This window comes from Stegostoma tigrinum, chromosome 40 (assembly GCF_030684315.1).
Source record: "Stegostoma tigrinum isolate sSteTig4 chromosome 40, sSteTig4.hap1, whole genome shotgun sequence".
Lineage (NCBI taxonomy): Eukaryota > Metazoa > Chordata > Chondrichthyes > Orectolobiformes > Stegostomatidae > Stegostoma > Stegostoma tigrinum.
This window is the reverse complement of record NC_081393.1, coordinates 7,945,869-7,964,924: the sequence shown is the minus strand read 5'-3', so window position 1 is coordinate 7,964,924 and position 19,056 is coordinate 7,945,869. Positions and strand designations below refer to the sequence as shown.

General features: G+C 44.4%; 1 protein-coding gene across 2 annotated transcripts in view; it reads left to right on the top strand.

Annotated features, from left to right (window-relative positions):
• Positions 1-14,679, top strand: part of LOC125447996 (cytoplasmic polyadenylation element-binding protein 2-like) — a 49,857-nt gene extending 35,178 nt beyond the window's left edge. Inside the window, exons 7-8 of one of the 2 annotated variants that reach the window (XM_048522843.2) lie at positions 1,415-1,596; positions 9,564-14,679. In XM_048522843.2, the coding sequence (XP_048378800.1) occupies positions 1,415-1,596; positions 9,564-9,791 (410 nt within the window). In that variant the 3' untranslated portion in view covers positions 9,792-14,679. Of the gene's footprint in view, positions 1-1,414; positions 1,597-2,893; positions 3,293-9,563 lie in introns of those variants that run through there. The other variant, XM_059641224.1, reaches the window with a different exon arrangement.
• Positions 14,680-19,056: the final 4,377 nt, after the last annotated feature.

Here is a 19,056-nt window from a genome sequence, read left to right as displayed (position 1 = left end):
GTGTATGACATCTACAGCCTTTCCCTCATCAATCAACTTTGTCACGTCCTCAAAGAATTCTATTAAGTTGGTAAGACGTGACCTTCCCTGCACAAAACCATGTTGCCTATCACTGATAAGCCCTTTTTCTTCCAAATAGGAATAGATCCTATCCCTCAGTATCTTCTCCAGTAGCTTCCCTATCACTGATGTCAGGCTCACCGGTCGATAATTACCTTGATTATCCTTGCTGCCGTTCTTAAGGGGACAACATTAGCAAGTCTCCCGTCCTCTGGGACCTCACCCATGTCTAAGGACGCTGAAAAGATATCTGTTAAGGCTATTTCCTCTCACGCTTCCCTCACAAACCTGGGATAGATCCCATCCGGACCTGGGGACTTGTCCACCTTAATGTCTTTTAGAATACCTAACACTTCCTCCTTCCTTATGTCAACTTGACCTAGAGTAAACAAACATCTATCCCTAACCTCACCATCCGTCATGTCCCTCACCTTGGTGAATACCGATGCAAAGTACTCGTTAAGAATGTCATCCGTTTTCAGATCATCAGATGACATCAGATCAGATCAGATCCTTATGCTCCATATTTATATTTCCCGAAATAGTGTCTTCCAACAGCTTTCATAGCTAAAGCTTGGAGAAGCCTCTTGACACACTCTAATTTTTCCCTGTCTTCGTCTTTCAACTGCAAGTTCATAGTCACTGAACAAAGTCATCCCATCCCAAACACTGCCTCTTCATTAAATCCTGCAAATGGTGCAGGGAAGATGCTGTCCTTGTGAAAATGAAAGAAGGACGAAGTGCGGCCAGGTATTGATGTTGTGCAAATTACAGGAGACGGTGTTGCAATAATCTTGCTATTTGTCCTTGTGATGGGAAGGTCACCAATGTGGGGGTTGGCGGGGTGCAAGATGGGTACTGAATCAGGAAGCTTGCGTTGTTGCTATCCCTGATGTTGTGTGTCAAGAATTCCCACCCTCATCAATCCCTTACACCTGATCACATGGAGGGAATTCAATAACTGGACTGTCTGAGCCTTCCCTTGCACTCAGTTTTTGAGCACAGGTCATAACTTTGAGCCAGAAGCTCCTGTGTTCAAGACCTATTGCTGGATGTGTTGGCAACAGAAGGAATGGTCATGACATGGCTTAAACATAGAGATAACAAATTTGCTCATCCTTCAAACTGTTCCCCAAAAGGGGGAATATTGTGTATGACACTAGGTAACAAATTTGATGTGAACACTGTGACGTCTTTTTCCACGTTGTCTGCAACACAAGTTTCGTTTTGTATGCTTTAAGTTTTTTTTATGCTGGGCCACGGGGTATTGGTTTGAGGGTTTTGGTCGGGAATGTGGGAGATGTTGCAGGTTTTGCCAAACCAGCCCTGTAACTCTATGAGTTTGCTATTGCAGTGGAGCTGGCCATGATCATGGACCAGCTGTACGGAGGAGTCTGCTATGCTGGCATTGACACTGATCCTGAGCTGAAATACCCAAAAGGAGCGGGCAGGGTGGCATTTGCCAATCAACAGAGCTACATTGCGGCAATCAGTGCTCGCTTCCTCCAGCTACAACATCGGGACATCGACAAACGGGTAAGACCTATTTCTACAACCAGTTTGGGCACTGTTTAGAATAGAGAAAGCAAACGAGGAATTTAAGATGTAGGCATTCAAAAAGAAAGAAGTTTGCCTTTGCAATAACACCTTTTCAGAATGTCTCAGTGAATTTCTCCTGGACTGTGTTCCAACCTAGGAATTGCAGCAGCCAATCTGTGCACAGCAAGCTGCTACAAATAGCCATGTTATTGTGACCGGTCAATCCTCGTTTTTCTACTTTTGTTTGTTGAGGATTAAGTGTTGACCCAGGACACCATAGAGTCAAAAGAATTTTACAGCGCAGGAGGAGGCTCGTTTCACTTGTGTTTGTGCCAGTTCTGGAAAGAGCTAGCCAGCTTGTCTCATTATCCAGTCCTATCTCCTTCGTCCTCTAAATTCATCACTTTCAAAGATGTATCCAGCTGTCTTCTCAAACCTCTGATAGAATCAGCCTCCACCACACTCCCAGGTAGTACATTCCAAATCCAAACAACTCTGAATAAAGATGTTTCTCCTCATCTTGCTCTATCTCTCCTTGTGACAGTCTTGAAATTGTGAACTGTAGCTAATGACGCACCACTTTGTACAAACAGGATATCCTTCTTTAACCTGTTCATAATTTTGCATGCCTCGATAAGGTCACCTCTTAATCTTCTCTGCTCCAAAGGAATAAGCCCAATTTCTCTCATCTTTCTATGTATCTAAAATCCTTCATTCCTGGCATAATTCTAGTCAATTCCATTTGTAATCTCACCAGGGCTTTGACACCCTTCCTTAGATTAAATTCCCTGCAGTTTGGAAACAGGCCCTTCAGCCAAAAAGTCCACACCGCCTCTTGGAGCATCCCACCAAGACCCATCCCCCCCCCCCCCCCCCCATAACCCACACACCCCTGAACACTACGGGTGATTTAGCATGGCCAATCCACCTAGCCTGCACATCTTTGGACTGTGGGAGGAAACCGGAGCACCCGGAGGAAACCCGTGCAGACATGGGGAGAAATAAAGCTTCCAGAACTGAACATAATCCTCCGAATGTGGTCTGATCAATGATTTGTGGAAGTGCAGCATCACTGCCTTGTTGTTATACTCTATGCCTCAATTTACAAACCTAAGGATTGTTTTAATGTCCTTAACAACTGTTTCACTGTGCCTGGCCACTTTCTGAGCATTACAGACCAGAACTCTGAGGTCCCTCTGACTTCCTCAAAGTGGTACCATTGAGACTATATATTATCTGTGTTTCTTCTATCAAAATGCGCAACTTCAACATTTCTCTACATTTCTCTACATAGAAATTAACGTGCCAGGTGTCTTCCCATTTGGTCAACTTGTCAGTGTCCCTCGGAAGTTGCTCACTGTCATCCTCATATTTGACTACTCTCCCAGGGTTAGTATCATTTGCAAATTTAAGACATGATATATTGCCTTCAACACCAATTTCAAAATTGTTTATGTAAAGCAGAAAAAGTCAGGGTCCCAAAACCGATCTCTGGTGAACACCACTTTAGACCCAACCCCAGTCTGAGACATGTCCATGTGTACCTACCCTTGTTTCTCGTAATGGAGTCAACTTCTAATCCATGCTGCTAAGCACCCATCAATCCCGAACATGTCTAGTTTCCTAAACTGCTGTCGTACCCTATCAAATGTTTTCTGAAAGACCAAATATACAATATCTACAGCAGCACCCTTGTCCACTGCTTGTGTCACCTCTGCAAAGAACTTAATTAAATCTGTGAGACATAACCTGCCTTTGACAAAGCCATGTTGACTATCTAGTATTAACTAACTTTTTTTTTCTAATTGTATATCTCATGTTGTGGCCTCCATCAGTTTGCCAACTGTTGATGTCAAGCTGATAGGTCTCTAGTCATCCTTTGTCCCTTTCTTTAAACATTGGCGTCACATTTATAATCCTCCTGTCTCCGGGACTAATCCTGTGTTCAGAGACGTCTGGAAAATTTCTGTCAACAGCTCCTTCACTTGCTACCTTGCCTCTCTTAGCAATTCCTGTATGAGCCCAGTGACCTCTCTACCTGGAGGGCTGCCAGCTTTTTAGCACCTTTTCTTTATCTGTCACTATATGGCTCAGTCACTCACCACCCGCATTTTTAACTGGGTCACTGTCACTGTTGGATTCTGTCTGGACCAAATTAGAAATGTACTAATTTCACACCTCTGCCATAGCCTTTGCTATGGAAACATGCATGGAAACATTCCCTTCAGTCCAGCCAATCGATGCTGAACATAATTCCAAACTGAACTCGTCCCACTTGCCTCCTCCTGGCCCATATCCCTTCAAACCTTTCCTATTCATGTACTTCTCCACATGTCTTTTAAATGTTGTTAACTGTGCCACATCCACCACTTCCACAGGTAGTTCGTTCCACACCTGAACCTCCATCTGTGTAATAAAATTTGCCCTTCGTGGTCTTTTTTTTAAAATCTCTCTGCCCTTGCCTTAAAATATGCCCTGTAGTATTGAAATCCCCTATTGTAGGGGAAAGACACTTCCCAGTTTCGCTATCTGTACCCCTCATGATTTTATAAACCTCTTTAAGGTCACCCCTCAACCTCCAACGCTACAATGAAAAAAAATCCCACTTATCCAGCCTTTCTTTATAACTCAAATCTTCCATACCCAGCAACATCCTGGTAAATCTCTTCTGAATCCTCTCTAGCTGCTTAATATCCTTCCTATAACTCATTGACCAGAACTGGACGCAGTACTCCAGAAGGGGCCTCACCAACGTCCTGTAAAACCTCAACACAACTTCCCAGCTCCTATACGCATCTTAGCCTTCACTTCTGGCCTGGATTTGAGATACTCTTGCAGACTTCTGTTGTTGTTATCTATTCATCTCTCTTTTGGAAGTCTCCTATTTTCCATCCACTGTTTTATCCACCAGAAGGCATTTACAATCAGCCTGCTGCAATTCAACCTTTAGACTGCTAAAATCTGCTCTTTTCTAATCTAGGATCTGAATCCTTGACTGGTTTTTATCCTTCACCGACTTAATATTGATTTGAATTGAATGGAATCCCTCTGTTACTCTTTGAAATACTAGATCAGCTATGTCCATATGAGGATAGATTGGAACTCAGTTGAATGTCATATAGGCTGACAGAGAAAATAATGGGGAAAGGGGGTGCTGGGGAACAGTTTCCACTGTGCGGTGGAAAAATCCAGATGGGGTGATGATGACTTTTCTCTTCAAGCCAATCATAAATTCGTAGCTTCCCTGCAGTGTGGAATCAGGCCATTCAGGCCATCAAGTCCATACTGACCCTCTGAACAGCATCCCATCCAGATCCATTCCCTTACCCTATCCCTGTAACCCCACATTTCCCACAGCTAACCCACCCATCCTGCACATCCCTAGACACAATGGGCAATTTAGTATGGCCAATCCACCTAATCTGCGGACTATGGGAGGAAATCTGAGTACCTAAAGGAAATGCACGCAAACACGGAGAGAATGTGCAGACTCCATGCAGGCAGTGGCGAGAGGGTGGAATTGAACCTGGGTCCCTGATGCTGTGAGGCAGCAGCGCTAACCGCTGAGCCACCTTGCAACAAAGTCTACAGCAGAGGTACTAAATTAGTCCATTTTTAATCTGGTCAAGACTGAAGCTAATGGTGACAATGATCCAGTCGAATATGTGGGTAGTGAGCTACTGAGCAGTATGGTGACAGATCAAGATGAGGTGCAAAAGTAGCAGGGTGAGATTCACATTTTTTCTGAGACAACAGTGGCAAGCTTTATTGAAAACAGATGGTAAGATTGGATCCAGTCTGGAACCTGACAAAACCACACACCTTTGGATGTGATCTGAACTGACTGTGACGTAGCTGCTTTGACGCAGGCTCAGTAGCTTGACTCTGTATTTTAGAATTCCCTTTGCTCTGGCTGAGTGCATGGCACAAGCAAATTGAAATGACATTGTTCAAAAGTGGACAGGATTTAAACTTCAAGTAGGTAGAAGTGGCAGGGTTGTGAGCTGAGATTGTGACTGACTGAGATTAACTGAATATCTCTGACAAAGAGCTAGCACAGACATGATGGGTTGAATGGCCTCCTTCAGCCTTGCTGGCTTCTCGGATAGTTCCCAAATCGGTCAATTTGCAAAACAAATGATTGTTTTATTTTGGTGCATGAGATAGATGTGATGGTCAAGTTGCAGCTGTTGTTAAACTCCTGAATCACATCACCGCTTAAGAACTTGTCCATATGGTGACCTGCTTCCACACAGTAATTTTACTCTTGCCCTCCAGTCTCCATCAGCCTGGTTCTGTGACCAATTCCTTAATCTTCAAAGCCAAAAGAATTAAGATTTCCAGGGCAGGTCCAGAATCTTAGCATCCTGTGCAGGCTGCCATGTGAGGGCAGTAGAGAGCACAGGCTAATCTTCTATGGTGACTTAGAGTTCTATTAATGATAATGGGAACTGCAGATGCTGGAGAATCCAAGATAATAAAATGTGAGGCTGGATGAACACAGCAGGCCAAGCAGCATCTCAGGAGCACAAAAGCTGATGTTTCGGCCCAGACCCTTCATCAGAACAGGGGGATGGGGACAGTGGTCTGAAATACATAGGGAGAGAGGGGGAGGCGGATTGAAGATGGAAAGAGGAGAAGATAGGTGGACAGGAGACAGACAAGTTAAAGGGGAGGGGATGCAGCCTGTAGAAGTGAGTGTAGGTGGGGAGTTAGGGAGGCGATAGGTCAGTCTGGGAGGACAGACAGGTCAAGGGGGTGGAGTGAGATTAGAAGGTGCGAAATGGAGGTGTGGCTTGAGGTGGGAGGAGGGGATAGGTGAGAGGAAGAACAGGTTAGGGAGGCGGGGACAGGCTGGGCTGGTTTTGGGATGTAGTGGGGGAAGGGGAGATTTTGAAGCTTGAGAAATCCACATTGATATCATTGGGCTGCAGGGTTCCCAAGCGGAATATGAGTTGCTGTTCCTGCAACCTTCGGGTGGCATCATTGTGGCACTGCAGGAGGCCCAGGATGGACATGTCATCTAAAGAATGGGAGGGGGAGTGGAAATGGTTCGCGACTGGGAGGTGCAGTTGTTTATTGCGAACCGAGTGTAGGTGTTCTGCAAAGCGGTCCCCAAGCCTCCGCTTGGTTTCCCCAATGTAGAGGAAGCCACACCGGGTACAGTAGATACAGTATACCACATTGGCAGATGTGCAGGTGAACATCTGCTTGATGTGGAATGTCTTCTTGGAACCTGGGATAGGGGTGAGGGAGGAGGTGTGGGGGCAAGTGTAGCATTTCTGCGGTTGCAGGGGAAGGTGCCGGGTGTGGTGGAGTTGGAGGGGAGTGTGGAGCGGACAAGGGAGTCACGGAGAGAGTGGTGTCTCCAGAAAGCAGACAAGGGTGGGGATGGAAAAGTGCCTTTGGTGGTGGGGTCAAATTGTAGATGGCGGAAGTGTCAGAGGATGATGCGTTGTATCCGGAGGTTGGTGGGGTGGTATGTGAGGACTAGGGGGATCCTCTTTTGGTGGTTTCGGGGACGGGGTGTGAGGGATAAGTTGCGGGAAATGCGGGAGTTGTATTAAGATGCTGATCCACGGGTTGTGGTGTTAGGTAAAGATGGTGTGTATGGATTTGAAAAAATGGGAGATGTGAATCCCTCTGGTTCCATTTTTAAGAAGAAAACAGGTGAAAATCAGGCAATTTTCCCCTTGATGGTGGGTTGCAACTGTGATCATAATGGTTGCTGTTTGCCTGCACTTCACTGGAGCTCTATATTGAAGGACCCTGAAATTTTGAGAGTCTAGATAAGGAGTTATGTATGTGAAAGAAATGTCAGTTCGAATGAGCACCAGCATTTGGCAGCTCTCAGTTCTTTGCTGGTACAGGCTGCCCTCTGGTGGGTACCTTTTTGGTGAAGCCTCTGGTTAGGTTCTTGTGTCTTGAGGAATTAATTTTTGACTAGCTGCAGGAACCGGTGCAGCCCCGGTTAGTGTAGGAGGTCAGCCATGTGTTGAAATCAGAAGGAAAACACCGGAACCGAAACTGATTTGCAGCCAGAAGTATTTCCACAGCAAAAACTTATGATTTTAATGCACAGCAATGTGTGTTGACCATGTCCACTTCCATCTGGTTGAGTAATTTGTGTGGCAAAATATTTGATGTTCTGATCATGGCCAGCTGAACTCTTGCTCATTTTGTGGAGGGTCTGGCATTCACCATGATTTCTCCTCTTCACTGGTTTGAGTGGAGCAATCAGGCAAACTGTCCATTGAGTGATTGCTGCTGGAACAGTCCTGTGCTATCTGGGGTCAGATTAGGAGGAGATCACTCTACAGGCTCAGATGGGCACTCATTGTGTAGTGATTGGAACCAAGTCCAGGTGAATATGAGTTCCCTGATTGGGTCTGTTAACTTGGACCAGTCAGGGAGCCCTGGCTCACTGGTATGAACAAGAGTTTCAGGAGGTCTCCTCAGTCCAGGGTCTGGCTCTGAGCTGGCTAATCAGAGCCCATGTACGAACCACATGTAAAGAAAAGGTGACTTGATGATGACATACCTGCCTCCTTGGAATGTTTTTGACTTAGTTATGTCAGATCATAGGCTAACATCCCTGCTGGCATTCATGCATATCATGAACAATGTGAAAATGACAAGATATATTTTTGCGATACTGATTGAGGGATGGATGTTGGCAAGCTGACCAGGCTTTTGTTTACATAGAACATAGAACATAGAACAGAACAGTACAGAACAGGCCCTTCAGCCCACGATGTTGTGCCGACCATTGATCCTCATGTATGCACCCTCAAATTTCTGTGACCATATGCATGTCCAGCAGTCTCTTAAATGTCCCCAATGACCTTGCTTCCACAACTGCTGCTGGCAACGCATTCCATGCTCTCACAACTCTCTGCGTTTCTTCGAAATAGTACTGTAGGATGTTTAATATTCACCCAGTGAGGCTATTGGGACCTTAGTTTAATGTTTTCACTGAAAGCCAGTGGCAGTGCAGTGCTCCCTCAGTCATGTCCCTGAGTTGACTTTCAGCCTTGATATTATGCACTCAAACCTCAGAGCGAGACCTGAACCCGAACCTTACTCCAGAGGCCTGAAGTAGGGGTGATGAGACAAAACTTTAAATCTTACTATACCAGCTACGACTTTGAAGTAAATAAATTCGGAATTGGAAGTTAAAACGTGATCTAGTGACCATTCTTATGACAACCTGGTTCATGTTATGGGCCAATGTGATCAATTTTTCTTTCACGGAAGCTCCCTAGATACCATCTTCCAAACCCACAACCACTTCAACCTGGACAGACAAGGGCAGCAGATACATGGGAACTCTGCTGCCGTTTAAGTTCCCTTCCAGGCCATGCACCGCTCTAACTTGGAAACATATCGTCGTGCCTTTCCTGTCACTGTGATCAAAATCACAGAACGTTCTCCCTAACAGCACTATGGGTGTTCTCACACCCCAAGGACTGCATCTACTCAAGAAGGCATCCCAGCACTGCCATCTCCAGGACATCAAGGGGTGGGCAATAAAGGTTGGCTGAGCTAGCGATGACCCCGTGTCCCACGAGTGAATTGAAAGCAATGACAAAAGCATGGTAATAGTGACTTTGAAATGATCGAGGTTGCTGTAAAAACATCATTTGATTCAGCGGATAACAAAGTGTAGAGCTGGCTGATCCCATTTGATTCACGATTGCCTTCATGAGAGAGAGCGAAGTGCCATCCTTAAACTGTCTGACCTGCATGTAATGGTTGACCCCCTTAAATGAGGTGCTTTGTCCTTGCATTCCAGAAGGCAACTTAACTTTACCTTCTCGAGTGCAACGGAGACGCCGCATCCTGTCGCCGTTCTTTCTCTCTCAAAACAGTAATGACCAGAGGTGGTGTTTTCGGTCGAAGGGATATTCAGGTAGGGTGAGGAGAGACACTGCTGACTCCCTCTGTTTTCTCTCACTGGCCAGGTGGAGGTGAAGCCGTACGTCTTGGTGGACCAGCTGTGTGACGAATGCCAGGGCGCCCACTGCAACGGCAAATTCGCCCCTTTCTTCTGCGCCAACATCACGTGCCTGCAGTACTACTGTGATTACTGCTGGACGAGCATCCATTCCCAGGCTGGTCGCGAATACCACAAGCCGCTGGTGAAGGAGGGCGGGGAGAGGCTGCGACAGCTACCGTTTCGCTGGAGCTGAGCATGGCCCGTCTCTCTCTATCTCTCTCTCTCTCTCTCTCTCTCTCTCTCTCTGTCTCTTCCCCCCCCCACCCTTTTTGGGAAAGAAGGGCACCAATATGTGGGACCCACGAATCAATATTTAGTGGCTATTTGTTAACCTGCCGTTCCTTTATCTAGAAGTGTTTGTGCACAGAATTTCCAACCCAGTATATCTTTTGTTTTTTAAAAAAAGAAAAAAAAACAAATCTGGCTTTGCCTGTTCACCCATCTTGTTCGTGCACATGTATAAAATGAAGGTGTAATAGTGTTTTTTTTGTAGTTCTCCACCGATGAAATTTTTTTCTTCTTTTTATTTTGGTCAGGGGTGAGGGATTTAATTAAATGCACCGAGCAGAGTGTTTCTGGGTACTGGGTGGGATTAATGAGTGTTCTGGGGTGATGGGGGTGGGGGGGAATGTGTGGGCATGAATTGTGCTGTTGAGTGAAGGGTCCGCTAGTACCAGAGTGCATGCATTGATCAAAAGTGGTATGGAAATGTAGTGTGCTGTGACACTGCAGCGCTCAGGTGATTGTTGACAGCCGGGGTGGCTGAGCTGGCGAAGATGAAACTAAGTCTTTCTGAGTGACATCTCCTGACAGCCCATGGTTGTACAAGCGCGCACATCTGTCTGTCACTGATCCACTCTCTCACATCTACCTCCCCTGGCTTCTGCTGAGTCAACGAGTCTCGTTTTGGTCGCTCTGATGTAGTAATTCGGGAGCAGTGTCACGTCTCGAGGTTTCTGGCTGTCGCTGGAGTCTGCTGCTGTGCGCAGGGTCCGGGTTTCGGGTGGGGGAAATAGGCTTGCTTGCAACATCTTTCCCAGATACTGACATCTGTCTCGGTCAGGCTCCTTGGCCAGTTTTACGGGGTGTGCTGTGAAAGTTGTCAGAATATGTTCAAGATTCAGGACATGAAGGGTGAGGATGGATAAACTGGAGTCTCCGTGACTTGTGTTTGCATCTTCTGGTTTAATGGTTGAAATCTGTGTACTTCTGCTTATTGTACAAGGCTCAGTTGCCTGATCTTAAAAAACAATCCAGAATTTGAATGTATTCAACAGTGACTAAGATGTTTCCACTACTTGAGCAGTTTGTCAGGTGAGCTAGTTAGCCATCTTGAGTCATTTTCCCAAAGATACTTCTATCCAGGATAGGAGAGTAGCATTTGTGAGAAAAATAGATCAAATCTTAATTTGAAGGGAGCTGGATGCTGTGTTATGTTCATTCATATCATGTGTCTTCCAGTTTTATTTGGCTACAAGGCCTCTGCACAAACTGAGCTGAGACAATCTCAGTTCACTTCCAAGGATACCAGGCCCCCAGACCACAAATCTGCTGTTGTGGCACACAGTTGGCATGGGACTGGACCCCTTCTGGGGCAGAAGAGGGGCATTTCACTCTGTAGTTTTTCCACCTGGTCGGGCTTGCTGTTGATGCTCAGTGCCTGAAATAGGACGTGTTTGTTCCTCATCAGTTAGCATCCATCCCTTTGCTGAGGGCGGAATCCAGAGAGTTTTCTTGTATGGTCAATGATGAATAAAGCTACTCTGGGGGAAAAAAACTAAAACACAAGATTCTGTGTCAGTTACAGATTAGGTCTTTGGAATGCATACCTTCATCCATCTTTCTGCTCAACTGCTTTGGAAGAGTTGACGCTATCGTGCAGTCACTTGGCTGGTCTTTGCCTGTAATGTCGCCTTGGGACAAGCATTGTGCTGCCACTGACCTCTTGATCACATCTTTTCTGTGGTTTTCGGTTTGATGCAGTGAGGTTGGCAATCGGAGTAACATCCACCTTTTTCAAACTGCAGCCCTGTACTTTTACCAGAATTATCTTCACTTTGACTGTTTGGTCCCTGAGCACTCTGTGTTAGGATTAGGGTTAGGGTTCTCCTATTTCAGCCTAATTAATGTCATAGCATGACAATCCCACAGGATAAGAGAGCAGCAACAAAAGACACAAGAGGCTCTGGGTCATATCTGTTGTGAAAGCGTGAAGCGAACAGCCTTGTGGAACTGTGCCTGTGATGCAGGATGAGAGAAGGGGACTGCCATGGAAGCTGGTGCGTGCAATCCAGGTGACACACTTTGTGCGAATGCCCATTGTTAGTTCTGTCGGACAAAATGTTTATTTTTCCTAGCTCACTCTCGGTTTGGCAGCTAAAATGGGTGTCTGCTTCCCAGTTCATCACTTCTTTATTGTGCACAGTTTGAGTTTCATGGCTAAATGTTTAATGCTTTTTCTTTTCTGCTGCCCACCTTGTTGGCACAGTTCCTTCCACAGTGTTGAATATTACTTGAAGAATTCCCTACAAGTCTCTGGGCTGGTCTTCAGTGGCTCATAACGAACCTTCCTCCCAACTCTCCCAAGCACCAGAGGTACTTTTTGTTCTGCCTTTCACTGGCTTATTGGTCAATCCAATCTCAGACAGTGTACCTTGCCACCGCATCATCTGATGAGCCTTGGTTCTGTCCTCATACTGAGGCTTCGCTTTATACTTGGGTGGAGTGTGGATATAGAGAGGGCTACTCCCTTAACCACATCCTCTGGTCGGTGTTGTGTCCAATGCAGTGTTTCTGTAGGGAGATGGTGAAGCCCACTTCAGCCCCTTCTGAATCCCCTCTCCCAGCTCTAGCCATCTGCAAGAATTGTGCTATTCGGTGGTTTGGTTTTGACTCAACCAAGTACACCCTATCTCTCACACAGCCCCACTCACCTTGCTCATTCCCCAACTCAAGGCCTGCATCCTGCAGCCAGGACAACTGAACCTTCCTTCGCTTGGACTTATTTGAGCAGCCTTTGTTATGTTTCACAGTGCGTTATCGTTGTTGAGTCGATCATGGAAGGCCTGGCTTCCCTGTATCGATCCGAGATTTGTATCCAAAGCACTCCAGGCATATAGGGATGGCAAGAGACAAGTCAGGGGTCCTCCTTGTGCTCACCACCCTTGTTGTCTGACTTCAGGGAAGGTTAGCCACAGCACAACTGTGTGGTCGAGTAGCATGTTGTGGATTGTAATTTGCTGGTTCATTTGGAGGATCACTCTCGTGGACAAATTGTTGGAGCAAAAAGAACATGAGCCCAGGAATTGGCTGCACGTTTTAGGAAATGAATGTTATGTTGATTCTATATAGCACAAACAGCATTTTACCAGTTTCTGATCCCATCAACACACCACATGCCAACACTGAGCACTAACGCAGTGAAACCACCTTACTTTTGTTCATTGGAGTTTTGTTCGTCACTTATCAATTAGTCTATCTAAGTACTGCCAATGTAGAGAGTGTGTTGGGAGCTGTTACTTGGTTATTGGATCCATTCTACTGTCTACCTTTCTCTGTCACATGAGCCCTTGAAGATCCGCCACCAGTGCATGTGTTCCACAGTCAGCCCCTGCTCAATGCACACAGTGCATGTACTGTTTGTATCCTTTCTGCACTGGCAACTGTGAGTGCATAATCTCTCTCCCCGACACACACACACGCACACACAGAGACACAAGTTTTTGATTGAATGTCCTGACAGAAATAGAAACAGAGATGCCAAGCATCAGTCATCGAGGCTGAGAGTTTATTTGTTTATCGATTTTCCTTTAGTTTCATCAGATTAGAAGGGTGTTTTCTCATGTTAAAAAAAGATTTGTGAGACACTTTCAGGTAAGGTGATTCCTAGAAATATGGGATGTATATCCACCTGATTGTCTGAGACAAATGGTTGCCCAAATTAGATTCAGTTAGAGAGATTTTTCTGGATGGGCAGCGAGAGATTGCTTGCGTCTGTTTTTCTTCTTCCCCCTTGGTCTGTTGAGATGGAGGAACTTCATCATGAAGCAACAGATTAGACCAAGCAGTGCAAACCATTAAAGATGAGAGGTGGGCGTATTAGTACATTTTTATTGAGCTTTTCTAGTCTTGGACGAGGCAGCTGCAGATCGAGCTGTTGTCTGGAGTACTGTTGTGGCGGTACGTGTTTGGGGGGCGGGGGGGAATGAGCAGAACATCAGACTGAGCGAGGTGCGGTCTATCCAGTGTATCGAAGGGGCTGAGTAATGGTCACAGAAGACAGTTGCCAAGGTTGGGTTGCCGTGTTGAGTCTGCAGAGGTGGTGGACACATGGTAACGTGTCGAGTGGCCTCTATGAGGCATTTACACGTGTTCTGTGATCACAGTTGGCATCCCACAGTCGTTGGGAATTAGATTGAAGGAGGGGGTAAGTGTTGGTGGTTCTGAGGTGGTGAGGCAAAAGTATCAAATTGTGGTGAGGTTGGGGGGGAAGCTGAAGGATAAGGATTGATAAGTAATTGGAAGATTTTGGGGGAGGAGATGTAGAACGGAACAGGGAAAGTGTAATATTTCTTGTACGACAGCTGGTGTATTTGCTCTTGCATTAATCTAATAATTCAAACCCCTACCACCACCCTAACTGAACTACCAGTGTTTGGTATAATTGACACTTGAACTAGATTTTAGCAGTTTTGTAAAGAAAATATATAAATCAAAAAAATGAGATGCTGCTTTTTCTACTTAAGAGTCACATGATTTTTGTATTTTTGTATCGCAACTTTAATGTCCAGTGATGTTTTCTATTACTAATGCTTGTATGTAATGTTAAACATGGACATGTGACTCTGTAGATATCTAGTAGATACCTCAGTTTTTTTTTCAATTTTAAAATCTTATTTTTTTTCTCTAAAATAAGTATATTTCGGTTCTGCAAAGACTGACAGATAATTTATCTTTTAGTTTAGTTGGGAGATAACATATATAAATATATATAAATATATATATAAAACAGTATGCACACTGTAAAATTAAAAATGTATGAGGTCTGAGGTATATTGTTTGACAATGAGAATTTGCCAAATAAACGCTTGATTTCTGTGAGAAATGACCTTCGGTGTACTTTCTTCCTATGTGTATGTGCATTTGTGTTCTAGCTGGAAGACTTTAGGGCAAGCTCAACATACAAAGCAAGATAAGTCTAGGCAAGTTGTAGACATTATATGCCGTGGTGTTGATTCAGTTTAATGTGTTTCATTCATAATCGTTTACAAATCTGGACCTATCATCTTCTGCAAAGACGAGTCAGAAGTGGCCATGCTGCTCGTGGTCTGGTTGAGGTATTGGTGGGTAAGAGGACATGAAGAGTTAACGTGGAGGCTTACTCAGATTCAATTATTCTGATACACTCCTGGCGTGCTTCCCAGATTCTGAGTGTCATAAACTTCAGCCCCTCTAAAACACATGCCCTGTTGTGACTCTGACCACATCCCATTTGACCATCAGACCTGTGCTCGCTCGCCTACATTGGGCAATGTCACAAACTTAAAATTCTAATCCTCATTGTAAAATGCCTTCACAGCCCCTCATAGACTCTAACCTCTTCCAACTCTCTGAAGATGTGTTCTTGTGCAAGCCTGATATTTATCATCATACCACTGATGATGATCATGTCTTCACATACCTCAGCTCTGAGCTCTGAAATTTACCCCCCTTAATCATTTCTACCTCTGTGCTTCCTAACATGATCCTTAAACTGCTCCACCTTCCCCTTCTGATGAATCATCTGAGCCCAGGTCCTATTATCTCTGGCTTTGAAATATGAAAATCTTGGCCAAAAGTTGTCTGTTCGTGATCCTGTAAAGTTGCTTTGGGATTTTGAACAACATAAATCCAAGTCATCGTCATTCTTCAGGATAGACAAACAGGAGGCTGAAAGAACACAGCAAGTCGGGCAGCATCTGGAGGAAAGGAGAAGTCAACATTTCAAGTATTACCGGAAGGAAGGGTAATACCCGAAATGTTGAATTCTCCTGTCCTCCGGATGCTGTCTGGCTTGCTGTGTTCATCCAGCTTCTAGTCTGTCTTTGGATTCTAGCGCCTGCAGTTTTTTTTTGTCATTCTTCAGGGAGTTTGTGGGTAAGATGCTTATATGCTGGGCAAATGCGCTGCAAAAAGTGGGTCTGTTTGGATACTGCTAACTGGAGGAGGGGAAGTAGTCAAGTTGCGTCCTTATATGTTCACAACTAAGAAATTTCTTTGTTCGTTTTGAAGCATTGGTCTGTACTCTGCAGGTCCGAAGGGCCACCTTCTCCACACACTGTGCTTGTCAAACATGACCATCTTGCGATCAATGAAGAGATACCTGGCAAGTAAAGATCTCAGTGACACTGGCAAAGTTACTGTTGTAACAGAATGTCTTGTCTAACGCAGTCACTTAGGAAAATATTAGCATCACAACAATGACCTGCTGCAGAAGCAGATCAAAGCCATTGACCACTTTCTAAATAAATAAATCTCGCTGCTTGACAGACACGTCACTCAAGGTCAACAATCACCCAAGCTTGTGAGACTCCCGGAAGCATTATTTCAAACATTAACATGAATGCTTTGTGCAAATAACACAATTGGATCACTGATATGTGCAACATCCAAACAACTGATTAGAAATGAGCAGGAACTGACTAGTTCACCCCTTGATTCTGTTCCTGCAGTTCCATGCATATTTTTAATGAGGTGTAACTCAAACATGACAACTCATTAAACTGGCGTTATAATTAACACTGTAACTTGGAGACCAAGCGATTTCACTGTTTTAGCTGAAGGCTTTTGTTTCACCCTCCCACAACAAAGTACAGACAAACAAAGTCATCGGTTTGCAGCCCATCGTCGTGGGTTTGTCTCTGATGACAAATGAAGCCAATAGCCTAGTTTCACCCGGCTGTGTACAGTCTCTCTCCAATGTAATGTACATTTCAGTAAAAGGGGCAGTTGAAGAAATCTGCTCAGTGACATTAAAAAGGTAACATAAACAAAAATCAATTTTTGCTGTGGTCATAACTCGGATCATCCATGCCAAAAGTTAGCATCGTTCCTATTCGAAGATCTAATAAATGTCTGCCAAGTCAACAATTCACTTAAAAAGTACTTTTGAGATGTTGACTCAGTGCAGACTTGAGGCAATGAGCTTTCAACTTTCCCTTCAATGTTAACACAGTCAAAAAAATAAAAAGGAATATAAATAAAATCACATTCGGAAGACCTTTCATCAAGTCTCAAAGATTATCCCACAGTGCTTCATGTGAGCAAACAACATGTGGCTTAATGTAGCAAGTGATGCATCCATCTGTTCTGAGTAGTTGAGACAGAGAGAGAGAGAGAGAGCAGATGGAGCCTGTTTGTAACATAGCATGCCAAGCAGCACTCCTGCAATGTGGAGGTGTGGTTCCAGAAGTAGATCTAAGAATTGAAGTTGGGGTCAAACCCACACTTTCCTGATAATTTACCAGCAGAGGTTCACAAGTGGAGTCAAGCAATTTTTAAATCTCAAGCTGCTTACAAGCCCATTCTTGCTTGAAATTGTGAGATTGGGATGACAAAACTGATTGTCAATTATCATTGAGGCAGTGACTCCAATTACATTGTGTAACAGATACAGGCCAATATGGGGACAGAGTCAGATCTTGCCACAGTCTACATTAAGTTTGCAACCACCCTGTTTGCCTGGAGAAAGTCGGTTTTCCCAAAATGTTGGGTGCAATCTCCCCTAAATGCAGCAAGCATTGGATCTCCAGAACTTGTCAGAGGACCTCTTTTGACTTTGCTTAAAATGCCATTCCACCAGATGATGACTGGCAGTTTAACTTCCTCACGTTGAAATTTTTGGAAGTGGTCAGGTTGACATTAGTCAGTCAAGGTGTTGCCCTGAGAAATATCTGAGCATGTGGCTTTGCTGCGTTGAAATAGGCATAAGGGGTGTACTTTGAATAAAAACAAAAATCTGAAGCAAAAGCAGAAACTGCTGGAGAAACGCAGCAAGTCTGGCAGCATCTGTGGAGAGAAAACAGTCACTGGACTTGAAACATGAACTCTGTTTAGAGGAAGAATCACTGGACTTGAAATGTTAACTCTGCTTTCTCTCCACGGAAGCTGCCAGACCTGCTGAATTTCGTCAGCAGTTTCTGCTTTTGTTGCAATGTGTGCCCGTGTTCCATAAATGTATTTTCTTTGTCAAACCTCTCCTCATCCAAGCCCATTTCCAAACAAAGTCAGAGGTCGCATGATCACGAGTTATCATCCAATAGGTTTACTTGAAATCATAAGACTTCATCAGGTGAAGGAGCAGTGCCCCGAAAGCTTGTAATTTCAAACAAACCTATTGGACAATAACTTAGTGTCATGCGACTTCTGACGTTGTCCACCCCAGTCCAATACTGGCACCTCTCCATCACGGCTATCACTGCCAAACAACCAGCACTTTTCCCTCATTAAGTATCAAAGCAATTTTCCCTTTACACTGGTATTTCTTACAAAATATCCTGCTAAGTACAAGATCAGAAGCTTTGAGCAGATGTCTTTTTATTTCAACGCTCCAGTTCTGTGCAATCAGGCAACTATAATAACTTGTTCTTCACCCTGAACAGAGGTCGGCAAGAATTTCGGTCAAGGGTCATACTGAACGAAGCCCCTTCTGCCACCATTAGCCAAGACTAAATCTCAAGAGGACACTAGTTGTTAAAAATTGAGCAACCATTTGGACATTGTCCAATTGATGCACAACTGCTTTGGGAAAATGGTTTGCCAGAAATCCCAGATAAAGAAATGCTAATACAAGAACAGACGATGCAAGTTCTGTTTGTTTATCAGATATAACATAGAAGTACTGTGCTGGGAGATCAGAAAAGCAACCACTTTTTTTTTATAACAGTCTGATACTGATGCAAAAGAAAGCCATTATGCATTTTAACTGTGCCAATTTTTTTTTGTCTTTTTCCCAAATCCCACACGTTATTAGTGTTGAAATAATCATTCAGTGCCTCTCTTGAATGGCTCAGCTGAACCTGCCTTCACCACAATTCCAGATACGTTGTTCCACATCCAAGCTACGAGTTGTTTAAAAAAAAGGTTTTTTTTGGCTCTGCTCACATTTCCTTCTTTTGCAAAACATGTTGAAACTGTGTCTTCTAGTTCTTGATCCAGTTACAAGAGAGAACAATTTCTCCTGATCACCCTGGCTAGACACCATATAATTTTGCAAACTTTGATCAAACGTCCTCTTGGCCTTCTGCTCTCCAAGTAAGATAATCATCACCAATCCACTTGCATCACCGAAGATTCTCATCACTGGAAATATTCTTGTAAACGTCTTCTGCACTCTCTCCGTTGCATTCACGTCCTTCCCAAAATGTGGCATCGCAACCATTGACAATACTTAAGGTGAGGTCTAACATATCATGTGTAAA